This window comes from Lepidochelys olivacea (genome assembly GCF_965140295.1).
Source record: "Lepidochelys olivacea isolate rLepOli2 genome assembly, chromosome: 1".
Lineage (NCBI taxonomy): Eukaryota > Metazoa > Chordata > Testudines > Cheloniidae > Lepidochelys > Lepidochelys olivacea.
In genome coordinates, this window is record NC_140411.1 from 176,639,994 (window position 1) to 176,654,577 (window position 14,584).

Below are 14,584 nucleotides of genomic sequence, written 5' to 3' on the forward strand. Positions count from 1 at the left end.
CCACAGACGCCCTGCAGATTATGGCTCCTGAATTTTACCATTTGTTCTACTAGTCTTTAGCTGAACCAGGAAATCTAATGGGATTTCCAAAATCTGAGGTGTGGGCAGAGTGAGTTACTCTAAACAGTCTGCACTAATTTACGCAGCTGTTGGCCTTCTAGTTTGGGGTCAGAATCCAGCAGAGTTTGGTTGCCATTTTCTGACCCCCCCCCGCCCCACACCTCCGCTCCTTTCAACTCCACAGAGCTGGAATCCTGTGGAGCCCTTACTTCTATGAAGCTGGGGGTGGGGGACTGAGACAAACATGCCACAGAGACAGCACTTCATCCTTCCACATCTCTAAGTGCAAATCCATTGGCTCAGCCTCCCCTTTGTTATTAGCCCCACTGAACAACTTTTCTATATGCTTAAATTCACAAAACATTTTACTTTTTTGGGTGCTGCACACATTGTGTTTCCCTCCATAAACCCTCTAAACTATAGGCAATCTCCCAGACTTTTACCTGAATGATGAAACAGTTCCATCAGTCCACTGGTAGAGCTCAGGGCAAGCACTTGATATTGCTTGCCCCTCTCCGCTTCTCCACAATCCGATCCAGAAGTCACCGTCAGAAATTCCAGAGCCTGACTTGGTGAGGTTTTGTAACATGTTTTCTATGAGCTTCTGTTCAGTTTCATTTTCCAGACTTAAAAGCACACCACCGTCGATTTCACAGGCATGGTGGGCCTCCTGAAAGCCCACACGTCTTGACAAGTCCTGGAAGTAGGCTATCTTGTAACAGGGATGCTTGAAATCTCCGTAACACACTTTTTGACCTGAAAAAAAAAAAATATATATATATATATATATATATATATATACACACACAGCATCAGCTAGAGAATGCAAATGAAAAGCAATCACTGAAAAAATATAGTTCAGTATAAATGCAGTGACAAAGAAGATGAATAATATTTCTCCTTGCCACGTGTGGAAGGAAGCCATGCTTTATTTTGGTTGGGTTAATGTTGCTGAACCCCCTATCTCTAATTTTAACACTGCTGGTGTCATGCACATCTTGGTCCCTGTCCTAAAATCCCTAAGCAGGTGAAAGTCCCATCAAAACCATTGAGAATCCCTTTGGCAACTATGGGCATTTTCCCTGCTTAAGGACTGCAGGGTTGGGCCCCTTCCTAAAAAGTAGTCTTTGTTGTTGTTTTTTTTAAATACTGTATATGGGACCAATCCCACTTCTATTGGCACGAATGGCGAAAACTCTATTTGCCTTTAATCGGCACAAAATTGGGCTCTAAATTTCCAGGGTCAAAAGGAGGTCATGAGTGTCTTGGGTCAGTTGGTTCCTGCTTGGTTGGATTCTCCAGTATTTATAGTTTTACCCTATGTCCAAGTATGTTCGATGCAGTCAGTGTAAACTACAGACGGCACCTGAGACCATAATAATACATAGCCAAGCAGAACAATATAATCAAAATATTCTCAGAAAGCATCAAATCTAATGTGCTCACACAAATATTTACTTAAACTCCAGTTTGATAAATCTGTTTAAAGGATCAAACCAAACAATCCAATGGCTCTTTTTTTAAAGAAACTGAAAGGTAAAGAAAGTGAAACTGCACTTATTATATATTTACTTTCTTCCAAAAGCAGTTGAAATGTGTGCTTACCATATTGTATTTGCTATTGACCTGCTTTAGAACTTATGCTTTGAATCTAAAATGACAAATGATTGGAATCAGAGCAAATCAGTGGTGTCAGCTGTATATATAATGTGGTGAGTGCTGCTGAAGCCCATTCATTTTTAAAAATGTACCCGCTGTATGTATAGTCATCTCGCTTTTATCTTAAAACTTTACACAATTTCTTTTAGACTTCTCATCGTTGGACTAACTAAAAGCCTCATTATCAAAGAATCATTTTTCTTTTCTGTTCCAATGCCAAAATAGAAAATGTGCAAATGACAGCATTTTGTAAAGTTAACATAGGCCTTAAAGAAGTAATAAGAAATTACTATAATTATCTAGACTGTTTGAACACAAGCAGAAAACAATTTTACCATTAAACCTGTAAAAATAAGCTGTTCATAAGCCATATTTGTTGAAGAGGAGCATAAATGATTGTTTTTACTTGAAAAAATCCACCTCTTTTTATACTAATTTTTAACCATAATAAATGTTAACCGATCTAAAAATCACCCCAGTGACTTTATATCTGAACAAGTTTTATCCTATTTAGCTTGATAAATGTATATTTTTTGTAATTAGGATGCAGAAACATCATCGTGCAACTTAAATTTAATTTTCCCTAAATGTTTTTCCATACACAAAGTGTAACCATATTCTTTCAATCAAAATGGCCTTTATACGATATTAAGAGAATGACAAAACAAGAAATAACAAAAGTAGGTCTTCATGAAAGAGTGAGCACACAGTGGATCTGATTTCCCTCCATTAAGTTATTCTTAATTCACATAAGCAGATTGTATTTGCACACTTCATAGTAGCTGCTTGTCTCCATTTAAAGGTTTATACAGCATAATTCTTGGAAACTCTGGCTAACGGCCAGAATTGTATTCAAGTTGCATTAAGCAATAGTTAGTATGATCCAATCCATCCTAGCTAAATCCAAAGTTAACTCCCATTGCTACAGATTTTCAAAGAAAAACAAATGTGGCTCCTCTGTGTTGTAAAGTGAGTACACAGTGGGTCTGATTTCCCCCCATTAAGTGAGTAGGGATGACCCTTATATTTAGTTTGCCTACCTCTTTACATTATAAATTATTCTTGTGACCTTTCTTGAAAAGCCCTAATACTTCCATTGTTTGAAGCAGGCATTTGAAATTCAGTAGGAAGAAGGGGTGGGACGAGGTGGGGCCTCATGGAAGGGGTGGAATGGGGGCGGGGATGGGGGAAGCAAGAGGGGGTGTCAGTGATGCACTAGTCCTCATGTGGCCCTCGTGATCATTTGAGTTTGAGACCCCTGCTCTAATCTAAGGCCAGGCTGATGCCAGCTCCACATACTACACAGACAACCCTGCAAGAAGACAGCTTCCTCAAGAGTTGGGGGACAGAAATTCTGACTGGACTTGCTCTTACAATGCCTCCCAGATTCTGCACATGACTCCAGAGGTCCAGTCTGGAGGCTCAAGTGATATTCGGTGGGATTCTGTCTCTAGAGGAGGAGAGTAGAAGACAAGACAAGTCTATGATCATCAACAGATGGCTCAGGCAGTGGTGCTATAAGGAGGGCTTTGGGATGTTCAACAACTAGGAGGCAATGATGGACAGAAGACTTTTCTCACAGGATGGACTCCACCTACGTAGGGAGGGAAATAAACTTTTGGTATGGAGGTTGTCACAACTGATTAAAAGAGCTTTCAACTAGGAATTTGGGGAGACAGTTGGGAGATGCTCATGTAATTGCCATGCCTCTAACATTGAGTGGGAAGAAAATCAAGTAAGAGAGGATACAGCATTAAAAAAAAGAAACAACAGAGGGTAGGAGATTGGACATCAAGAGGAAAGATGGTGCCAATACCAATGACAGTAACAGACAGGTAGGTGATACTGGCCATTAAATGATTGTACCTAATAGGGCGAGAAATGTGGGTGAAGCCAAACAGAAACAACTAAGATGTCTGCACACCAATGCAAGGAGCCTGGGTAACAAAATGGAGGAACAAGAACTACTAGTACAGGAAGTAAAACCAGCTATTCTAGGGATAACAGACACATGGTGGAATAGTAGTCCTGAATAGAATACAGGTATTGAAGGGTATGTGTTGTTCAGGAAAGACAGAAATAAAGATAAAAATGGTGGAGTAGCATTGTATATTAACGATGAGGCAGACTGTAAAGAAATCAGAAGTGATGGAATGGATGAAACAGAATCTGTTTGGGTCCCAATCACTTTGGAAAGTAAGGTAAAAAAGGTTCTCCTGGGATATTGCTTAGACAAAGGAAATGCAATAGATCTAATCTGCTCAGTAAAGCAGTTGATACAGTTCCACATGGGAACTCATTAGTCAAACTGGAGAAAATGGGGATTAATATCAGAATAAAAAGATGGGTAAGGAACTGCTTAAAGGGAAGGCCACAGTGGGTTATACTGAAAGATGAACTGTCAGGCTGGAGGGAGATTACTTGTGGAGTTCCTCAGGCATCCATCTTGAGACCAATCTTATTTAACATTTTCATCAATGACCTTGTCACAAAAAGTGGGATTTGCTAATAAAATTTGTGGATGACACCAAGTTGGGAGGTATTGCCAATATGGAGAAGGACCTGACTATCATATGGAAGAAGGAAGAATATCGTACAGGAAGATTTGGATGACCTTGAAAACTGGAGTAGCAGAAATGGAATGACTTTTAATAATGCAAAGTGCAAGGATATGCACTTAGGTACTAACCACAAGAATGTTTGCTATATGTTTGGGATGTATCAGTTGGAAGCTGCAGAGGAGGAGAAAGATCTGGGTGTATTGGTTTACTACAGGATGACTATCAGCTGCTGATGCAGCCATGAAAAAGGCTAATGCAATCCAAGGATGCATCAGGCGAGGTATTTCCAGTAGAGCTAGGAACATGTTATTACCATTATTTAAGGCACTGGTGAGACCTGTTCTGAAATACTGTGTGCATTTGTGGTCTCCCATGTTTAAGACAGTGAATTTGGATGCAGAGAAGAGCTGCTAGGATGGTCAGAGAAATGGAGACCCTACCTTATGAGAGGGGACTTAAGGAGGTTGTCTTGTTTAGCCTAACAGAATGGAGGCTGGGTGGAGATATGATTGCTATCTATAAATACATCAAAGGAAACAACACCAGAGAGGAAGAGGAGTTATTTCAGTTAAGGACCAATGTTGGCACAAGAACTAATGGATGTAAACTCGCCATCAAAAAGCTTAGGCTTGAAATTAGACAAAAGGTTTCTAACCATCAGTGGAGGGAAGTTCTGGAAAAGCCTTCCCAAGGAGAGTAGTGGGTGCAAAAAACCTAGCTTGTTTTAAGAGTGAGACTGATAAATTTATGGAGGGGATGGTATGATGAGGATCCCTACAATGGCATATGGCCCATCCACTACAACTATTAGCAAATATCTCCAATGGCCACAGATGATACAGTAGAGAGCTAGGGCTCTGAGTTGCTACAGAGAAACCTTTCCAGGGTTTGGCTGGTGGGTTTTGCCAACATGCTCAGGGTCTAACTGATCACCATATTTGGGGTCAGGAAGGGATGAATTACAGTATTTTGTAAAGGTCACATTGAAAGAAAGGGTTTTTCAACTTCCTCTGCAGATGGGGCATGCGTCACTTGCTGGTTTGAGCTAGAGTAAATGGTGAATTCTCTTTAACTTGAAATATTTAAATCAAGATTTCAGGGCATCAGTAACTCAGTCAGAGGTTATGGGCCTACTGCAGCAGGGGTGGGTGAGGCTCTGTGCAATGTGCAGGTCAGACTAGATGATCATGATTGTCCCTTCTGGCCTTAAAGTCTATGAGACCTTAATAGGAGGTGTATTGGTGATGAGAGATTACTCATGATCATGATTTCATGAGAGTTACTTCATCACTTACGGTCAAAGGCATCCCCCTTATCAAACTGGAGCAGCCAGGCTTGGCACATAGGGGGTGCTTCCTGAGGGCCGTGATGGGAAGAGGGCCATCCCAGGCTATGGAACAACAGTGGAGACTCTCTGGAGATGCTACTGCAGCCCTTATTGCTGTGTCCCCAGTTTGTGAAACCTAAGTGGATCCATATCCAGATGGATAAACTGAACCTCTCCTTCCGCAGAGGCTATTGTACTGTGTTGCAGAGTGACCCCCTTGGAGCTGGTGTGCAAAATATAAAGGAATGTGCAGGCTCTTCAGACCTTTTCTACACACAAAGTTGCACAGGTTTAACTAAACATGAGATTTTTAAACCCATTTAGTTAAACCCATGCAACCTTGTGCGTGGACACACTTAGGCCAATTTTAAACCCAGTTTGTATTACTTTAGTCAATATGTGTGTCCACACTGGAGTATGCACTGGTTTAACTCAGTCAATTTTTAAAGTGACCTCTACTTCATCTGGTAGCTTCCACAACTGTGGCAAAAGGCATAGGTTTTGTTCCTTAGAATATCAGGCTAATAGCTATTCCCGAGGCACAATATCTATAGAACATCACAGAGGAAAAAGTCTGTGAATGGCTGTAAGTGGCATGTTTTGGGATCCAACCCCTCATATGCAAATGAAACACCTGAAATCAGATGTTAGATTCTTCAGAGACAGTTGTGAAGTTCTCTGTGCTCTAGCTAAATTAGTTCCTGATGTTCAAGCAGTGACCTACTCTGAATCCTCTTCTTTTTTGCTTCTGAAGAAGAGTTTCATCATCATTTCTGCTGCATCAGAAGTCATTCAATGTGCTAATGGAAATCTGGAATTGTGTATTAATGGCCAGTAAATCAGCTGACATTTTAGTGCCCTTCTCGGAGCACGCTGCGATGTCAGCTGCTTGAGTTTCATTTTTAACAATTTTGTCTCTCTGTTATTCATCATCTACAAAGCAGAAATGATCTGACAGTGAAAAATGGTAGAATGTACCGCACACAGGGATGCAGACGAAATGGGTAGTAAAACATTGACTATGAGCTGTTTAACCTTTTCCTAACAAAAACTTTAAAATAGGTAACTACCCACAATTAATTTAAAGTAATGTATCGGATAATTCTATCATACATTTAGAATCAGATTCTCCCACCATTATAATTCATCCCTAATTTTGCAGTAGTTTCATTGGAATGAAGGGGGCTACTGCAAAGTAACATACTACTCAATCTGAGTAAAGGTAGCAGGATCAGGCCCTTACTACCTTAGGGCAAAATTCTAGACTGTGTTGAATGAATGATGGAAGAGGACACAAGAAATCTCTTCCATCCCCAACTGGGCGCCTGGGCAGGGATAGGGCAGTATGCAGATCTTGTATTCCCTTGAACACTAGGCTGGCTAATGAACCAGCTAAGATCCAAATATGTATTCTTTTTATTATCATATGACATGTTCAGCCATCTTGAGGTTATAGACAGGCCCCTGGCTTCTTCCCATCAGGCAGCAGGTACTGTGGGCAGACGAACAGAAACGTATACAGTTCCTTTTATTGGAGTGGGTTACATCGCGCCCACCCCACCCCGCTCCCTGAGCTATCCTACCTTGTGCAGACAGAATAGCTCAAAACATTCCATTCTTACTAACCCTGCACCATTGGGAGAAGCAAGCACTGGATTTTGCCCTTATTTTTTTCCCCCAAGAATAATTTTTTTTCATCCTACATGCTTGTGAAACAGACATTGTCCTACTGAAACTTGCTTTACAAATCAAAATGCTCTTACCCCTATTATTAACACCTTCCTTTCCTAAAACTGGAACCCTTTGAAAAACATCCAATTTATATTTCCAACACTTACATTATTCACTCTTTGTACTTTATTCAAACTGAACTATTGCAAAAAAGCTAGTCAGTTTCCTGTCCTGGCACTCTTGTACCAGCACAATGATGTGATATTTTTAAGACAAACACCAATCAGAAAAAAAAAAGCAATTGTCATCTGAATATTTTAAATTTAATTTAAAAAATTCTACCAGTACTAATGTCAGCAAAGCAATTCCCTGAAAGAAAAAAAAAAACAGGAAACAAAGAAAATAATTCAGTACTGCTTTTATATATTTAAGTTCCAGGAGGTCAATTAATTTCATATTGGCATAGTAATGCATTATTAAATGGGAATACTAAATGCTTTTAAGTCTGCACTTATAAGTAACTTCTGCCAAAATCTTGCTGAGAACCAGGGTCATCAATAAGAACTGCACCGCTCTAGGAATTGTAACCAAGGCTTTCAGAAGTGTTCAGTGATTTGAGGTGCATTTAATTTGTAGATGCTTAACTTATGACACCTTAAATGGCCTGATTTCTAGAGGGTGGGGACTCAGCGGTTTCTGAAACAAGGTACCTTTTAGATGTTTCAAAATTACCCAAAATTACTAGTCACTTTTGGAAATCGTGGACAGTCTTTGCTTGGACTCACACTATTTACTAATCCACTGCCTGTGGCCATGGATGTTCAGAGGGATCCTGCTGCAGCAATGAAGAATACTGGCTCACACAAGTCCTCCCAGGAAATGCACGCTACACCAGAAGCTCTGATACCATTTCAAAGAATGGTGTGCTCCCTTTCCTTTGAGCCCATCCCTCACTTCACCCTCCCTTCCCCCATTAGCACTCACAGGAGTATTAGCAGGAAGCAGTGTTTGAATTCCCTCTCCCTCCCAATATTCCCTCTCCCTCTCAATTTCATTGAGCCCTGATATTTTCCATTGGCTCTAGTGCTCCTCTTATATCTGAATTCTTACTTTCTTCTGTCCATTGGCTCTGTATTACCTCTGTTGTTAAATTCAGTGAGCTGATCTTCCTGAGTGAACACCCTGGGTTAAAAACCTAGCAAGTTGACTAACATGTGGTTAAAACTGCCTTATCATCCTTTCAAGCTGGGCTATTTGCAGTCTTTTATCCAAGGCTTAATTGCTGTAAAAAGAAAAGGAGTACTTGTGGCACCTTAGAGACTAACCAATTTATTTGAGCATAAGCTTTCGTGAGCTACAGCTCACTTCATCGGATGCATACTGTGGAAACTGCAGAAGACATTATATACACAGAGACCATGAAACAATACCTCCTCCCACCCCACTTTCCTGCTGGTAATAGCTTATCTAAAGTGATCACTCTCCTTACAATGTGTATGATAATCAAGTTGGGCTATTTCCAGCACAAATCCAGGTTTTCTCACCCTCCACCCCCACACACACAAACTCACTCTCCTGCTGGTAATAGCCCATCCAAAGTGACCACTCTCCTTACAATGTATATGAAAATCAAGGTGGGCCATTTCCAGCACAAATCCAGGTTTTCTCACCCCCCCACCCCCATACACACACAAACTCACTCTCCTGCTGGTAACAGCCCATCCAAAGCGACCATTCTCCCCACAATGTGCACGATAATCAAGGTGGGCCATTTCTAGCACAAATCAAAAGGTTTTCTCTCCCCCCACCCCACTCTCCTGCTGGTAATAGCTCATCTTAAGTGATCACTCTCCTTACAATGTGTATTTTTTCATGGTCTGTGTGTATATATAAAATCTCCTCACTGTACTTTCTACTTTATGCATCCGATGAAGTGAGCTGTAGCTCACGAAAGCTCATGCTCAAATAAATTGGTTAGTCTCTAAGGTGCCACAAGTACTCCTTTTCTTTTTGCGAATACAGACTAACACGGCTGCTACTCTGAAACCTAATTGCTGTAGGTATTCACATAAGCATTTTGCTTCATCCTTTGCCCCCTCAACCACCCAACTTCTTCCACATCGTCATTACATTTCGCCTCTTATCACTTTAACTGGTGTTTGGTGAGCAAAGTTGCCATTGTTTGCAAAGACTTTGGTCCTTCTCTTTCCCAACCTCCATTTGCATCTCTCTCTACCTTCCCTCCATCTTTGGGACTGAAATTGTAATATCTAAACCTTACATCATAAAAAACGAAACAAACAGACAAAAGCCCTACATACGTATAGTCCATAATAAGCAGTACATGCTCTGGGCAGCTTGAAGATATTTGGTTATACAATACAATAGTTATGCCATTTGTAAATATGCCACAGTGCATCTGTCATGGGAAATTATGTGCTAGCTTTAAACAAAAGCACATGCCCTTTTCACTCTCCCCAGAAGGTAACTATGGAGGATGTAACCCCAGGCTCCAGGGATCATGTGACTATAGTTTGGAAGCCGGTCTATATAAAGCCACAGGAAGAAGATACTTCAAGGAGCTGTCAGAATTATTCTGGGTCTCTCTATTCAGGAGTGGAAGATTAGGGTCAAGGTAAGACCTGTGAGGGGAGGTTCCTCTTCATCAAGAGGGCTGGAGAAAGAGCAAGGAGAGGCTGGCTACCAGAAAGGCAATGGGAGGGAGCCTAACGAGAGTCAGGGGACAGAAGACTCCAGAGAGGGATGAAGCTGGCACCAGTCCTTGTTTAAAAAGCTCCAGGCTGGGGCGTCTAACTAGGATGGAAGAAAACTCCCCCACCAGCTCTGCATCAGAGTGAAGACTTGGGGAAGGGTGGAGGGTTACTGAGCCAGGGGAGATCCAGGGAAGAGGGGCTGAAGGTTATTTTGTTTACCCTGGAACAGGAGGAATTTTGCTTGGTTGGAGGAACAAAAACACCAAAAGTCACAGGGAAACTGAAACATGAATTATTTTACGGTCAGAGGGAGCCTATATTATCAGAAGGGAACCAGAGGCATAGCAGGGAAACTGAGGTAAGAATATACAAACTGATGTCAGAAAGGTAAGAATCTGTTACAGGTCCCATCTGAGACCAGGGCCCCATTGTACCAGACAGTGTACATCCACTTAGTGAAGGATAATCCCTGCCTCAAAGTGTTTACAATCTAAATAGACAAGTCAACATTATTACCCCTAGTTGACAACTGTGAAACTGAAGCACAGAGAGATTAAGTGACTTATCCAAGATGACACAGGAAGTCTGTGGCAGACCTGGGAATTAAACCCAGATTTCTTGAGTTGCAATTCAGAGCTTTTAACCCTCAAGGGTATGGGTCCTCTTGCACTTTTTCCCTGTAACCACTTCATTTTAATTCTTTTGCCAACCACTGAATGTGGCGAGGCGCAAAGGAGCTAAAATATTCTATTTTAATTCCACTGAACCCCTCCATATTCTATACAAATGCTGGAAAAAGACTACTATAAAATTCATAATTGCTCCCTTAAAATTAATTCAGGGACTAATTTTGTTGCAGATAAAACATCACAATCAGGGAGACTATTTGCACACTTTAAAATGAATTATAGTATCTCTGCCCTAAAATATGGTTCCTGGACAGAATGGGTATATGAATCTTATTTTTTACTTTGAAAGCATTCATGAGACCTTTGTGATCCCAAACCAATAAATAATGTGGAGTGTATTTCAAATATACAGATGGATAGCTAGTCACTAAAAGTCAGGAAAGAGAAAGCATTCATCTAAATCATTTGAGAAGTTATTCTGGCTTTACAGGTTTTTAATTTTCAAATTAAAACCCAGCACATATGTTTGAGTGGAAGACTTTAATTAAGTTCATATGAAAGGCATAAATTTTCTCTACTGACAGTTTTCAGAGTAACAGCCGTGTTAGTCTGTATTCGCAAAAAGAAAAGGAGGACTTGTGGCACCTTAGAGACTAACCAATTTATTAGAGCATAAGCTTTCGTGAGCTACAGCTAGCTCACGAAAGCTTATGCTCTAATAAATTGGTTAGTCTCTAAGGTGCCACAAGTCCTCCTTTTCTTTCTACTGACAGTGAATTTCATTTACCTCAGCTATATTATCTATTGGAAAAAAACAAAATAAGAGAGTGGTTTTTCTTTTAAAAATTGTGGGCAATGCAATTATTATTAAAGTGAATGAGTAATTGTATTGCCTAGAGCTTACTAGGCATAACTAAGTCAGATTTTGTGAAAGCTATCCCAACAATGCTCTGAATTATCACCAAAATAGGATTCCCCTAGAGGTCTTCAAAAGTGAGAGGCTAGTATATTAATTTACTACACCAAAAGAAATAGCATTTTAATAGAAACTACCCCTAGTATTCTCCAATGTCCTTAAGATCCTATCTCATTACAGTGTAAACTCCTAGGGGCAGGGTGGTATAGCACCTGTTTGTACAGCACCTAGCATAATGGGGCTACTGTACTATAAAATAAGTACCTTTGCTTACCGACAAGGAAAAATGCTTTCTTTGCAACTGTTAAATACTATCATATCTTCAAAATCCGTCCCTATATGAGTAGTGAAAAGTTAGTTTGCATTAGTAATTTTTGAAAGTTTTAACCCTTTTTTATGGTTTATTGGTGGGATCCCACGGAATTAGCCATGTGGCAGAATTCATGGTCTGATCACTTAAAACAGCACATGACAGTTTTGGTCAGAATTTAAGCACTTTAGCACTTTGAAGGATGTACATTGTATGTATTAAGGCAACTGTCCACTTGACTAGCCATAGGCTAATACTTCTTTATATCCTTTAAAAAAAAAAGGCCTGCTTTTGTGGTACTATCGCATGTGATAAGATGTGGGAAATATAGACGTTGTATGAAAAAGATAAAAAATATAGACCATTATTAATAGGCTTTAACTTGAAAGATTAAGATACATATACCACCCAAATATCAGTCTATGGAGAGGACCAGAAATGCCGGTACATCATTTTCAAGCATCTCAGACATTTTGCAGCTGATGTACTACTGAGTAGGATAGTGAATTTAGCATGAATTGGACATTAACAAATACAACCCTGTACAGAAGGATTGAGGAGAAAATAAGGAAATTTGCATGATAATACTGTGAAATCATATTATTATTTATATTATATTAGCACCTAGACCAGTGGTTCTCAACTTATTACACACTGTGGGTCGCATGTGCAGTGGCAACCCAGACCCCAACCCCGAACCCCACCACACGGGTCCAGCCGGCTGCCTGCCCTGGGCCCTGGACCCCACCATGCATGGTGGGCTCGCTGCCCCATCCCCGGACCCCAGAGCTTGAGGGGCCATCCAGGAGCCCTGGACCGCTGTTGTATGGGGCCAGCCAGCTGCCCTGACCCCAGGCCCCCACCACGCAGCTGCCTCAGACCCTGCAACTCATAGGGCTGGGCAGCTGCCCCAGACCCTGGGCCCCCGACTCCCCAGAGCCAGCTGGGAGTCCCAGACCCCTGACCCCTTGGGGCCAGCTAGGATCCCTGGAGCTCCGACTCCGCGAGGCTGGTTGGGAGCTTCTAGGGTGACCAGATGTCCTGATTTTATAGGCACAGTCCCGATTTTGGGGTCTTTTTCTTGTATAAGCTCCTATTACCCCATACCCCCGTCCCGATTTTTCACATTTGCTGTCTGGTCACCCTAGGAGCTCCAGACCTCTGACTCCACGAGACCAGCTGAGAGCCCTGACCCCAGCCTTTAGCACACAGCTGAGCTGGGCCGCAGATGTGTGCTAATTGGGCCGCATGTGGCCCGCGGGCCACAGCTTGAAAACCACTGACCTAGACTCTCTAACCAAAATCAAAGCTCCATTGTGATAGGTACTGTACATACATGTATTCGGAGATGGTCCCTGCTCCCAAAGACTTTACAATCTAAATAGCCAAGACAGTGAAAGGAGGAGGAAGTATTGTTTTCCAGATGGGAAATTGGGGCATGGACAATTTAAATGGCTTGTCCAAGGTATCGTAGGGAAACTATGTCAGAGCCTGGAACTGAATGCACTTAACCACTGCCTTAACCACAGACCATACTTCCTCTCTAGCATGAATTTTTTCCCATGAAATATTCATTAGATCAAAGAAATTTGGTCCACTAATTTAGGTATGAAATGTCAGAAAATATTGTAACATAGGCATATAGCGTGGAATGAAGTATAGAGACACACATATAAATATTTCTTTATTTAATAATGTTAATCAAAGTACCTTCTTGTTGAATTTCAAATTAAAAAAACATTTGTAGCTGTACTACTGTGGAAAGATGACTTAATGTGATAACTTCTCATAGGACTTTCATATGTTTTTCCTTGCCTAATAATTAGTGACACTTTCATTTAAAATCTTGTGCCATTGAGATATCTTATATTATTATGACATTGGTTTATTAGAGCAGAAAACATGTTGACCAGCAGAGATTCTGATGCACTAAATCATGTGAAGGGGAAATATTAAAATGATCATGAAATTTACCCCTGTACAGGGAGCCAATACAGGTTTAAGTGGAACTTAGTCATGCATAGGCCTCATGCTGGCTTTCTGCACAGAGATGAATTTCATCCACTGTTTCCAGTCTTACAAACACTTACTATTAAGTGTTGTGATTACTATCAGAAGGAGAGTCTCTAAGGTTAGTCTCTAAGGTGCCACAAGTACTCCTTTTCTTTTTACTATCAGAAGAAGTCCCAGTTGCTTACAAGAAAGTGATTGCAGGATAAGACCCTAAGTCAGAGCATTCATGATAGAAGGGTTCCACTACGTAATGTGCCCCAGTATGAGATCCCATACTGCTAGTATTTTTCAGCAGTTGCCGTATATGTCAGGGTTCCTTCCTCACTCTGAATTCTAGGGTTTAGATGTGGGGACCCGCATGAAAGACCCCCTAAGCTTATTTCTACCAGCTTAGGTTAAAACTTCCCCAAGACACAAACTCTTTGCCCTTGGATTTGGTAAAACACTGCCACCACCAAGTGATTTAACAAACAATCAGGAAAAGGATCACTTGGAGTTTCTATTACCCCAAAATATCCCAAGTCCTCACAGCCCCTTTCCTGGGGAGCCTTGAGAATAAACAAGATGAGTACAGACCAGCCTTGGATTTTTAAGACCCTAAAAACCCAACCGGATTCTTAAAAAACAGAACTTTATTAGAAGAACAAAACAAGATAAAAGAACAACTCCGTAAGATCAGAATGGAAGATAATCTTACAGACAGTCAGATTCAAAACATAGAGAA

At 41.0% G+C, this 14,584-nt stretch overlaps 1 protein-coding gene across 5 annotated transcripts in view; it reads right to left on the minus strand.

The window, feature by feature from the left end:
- The window catches only part of CHODL (chondrolectin), a 73,048-nt gene that overhangs the window by 12,299 nt on the left and 46,165 nt on the right, over window positions 1-14,584 (minus strand). For 4 of the 5 annotated variants that reach the window (XM_084643677.1, XM_084643674.1, XM_084643676.1 and 1 more), the window contains exon 2: window positions 504-816. In XM_084643677.1, coding sequence (XP_084499803.1) covers window positions 504-816 — 313 coding nt within the window. Of the gene's footprint in view, window positions 1-503; window positions 817-14,584 lie in introns of those variants that run through there. The other variant, XR_014713626.1, reaches the window with a different exon arrangement.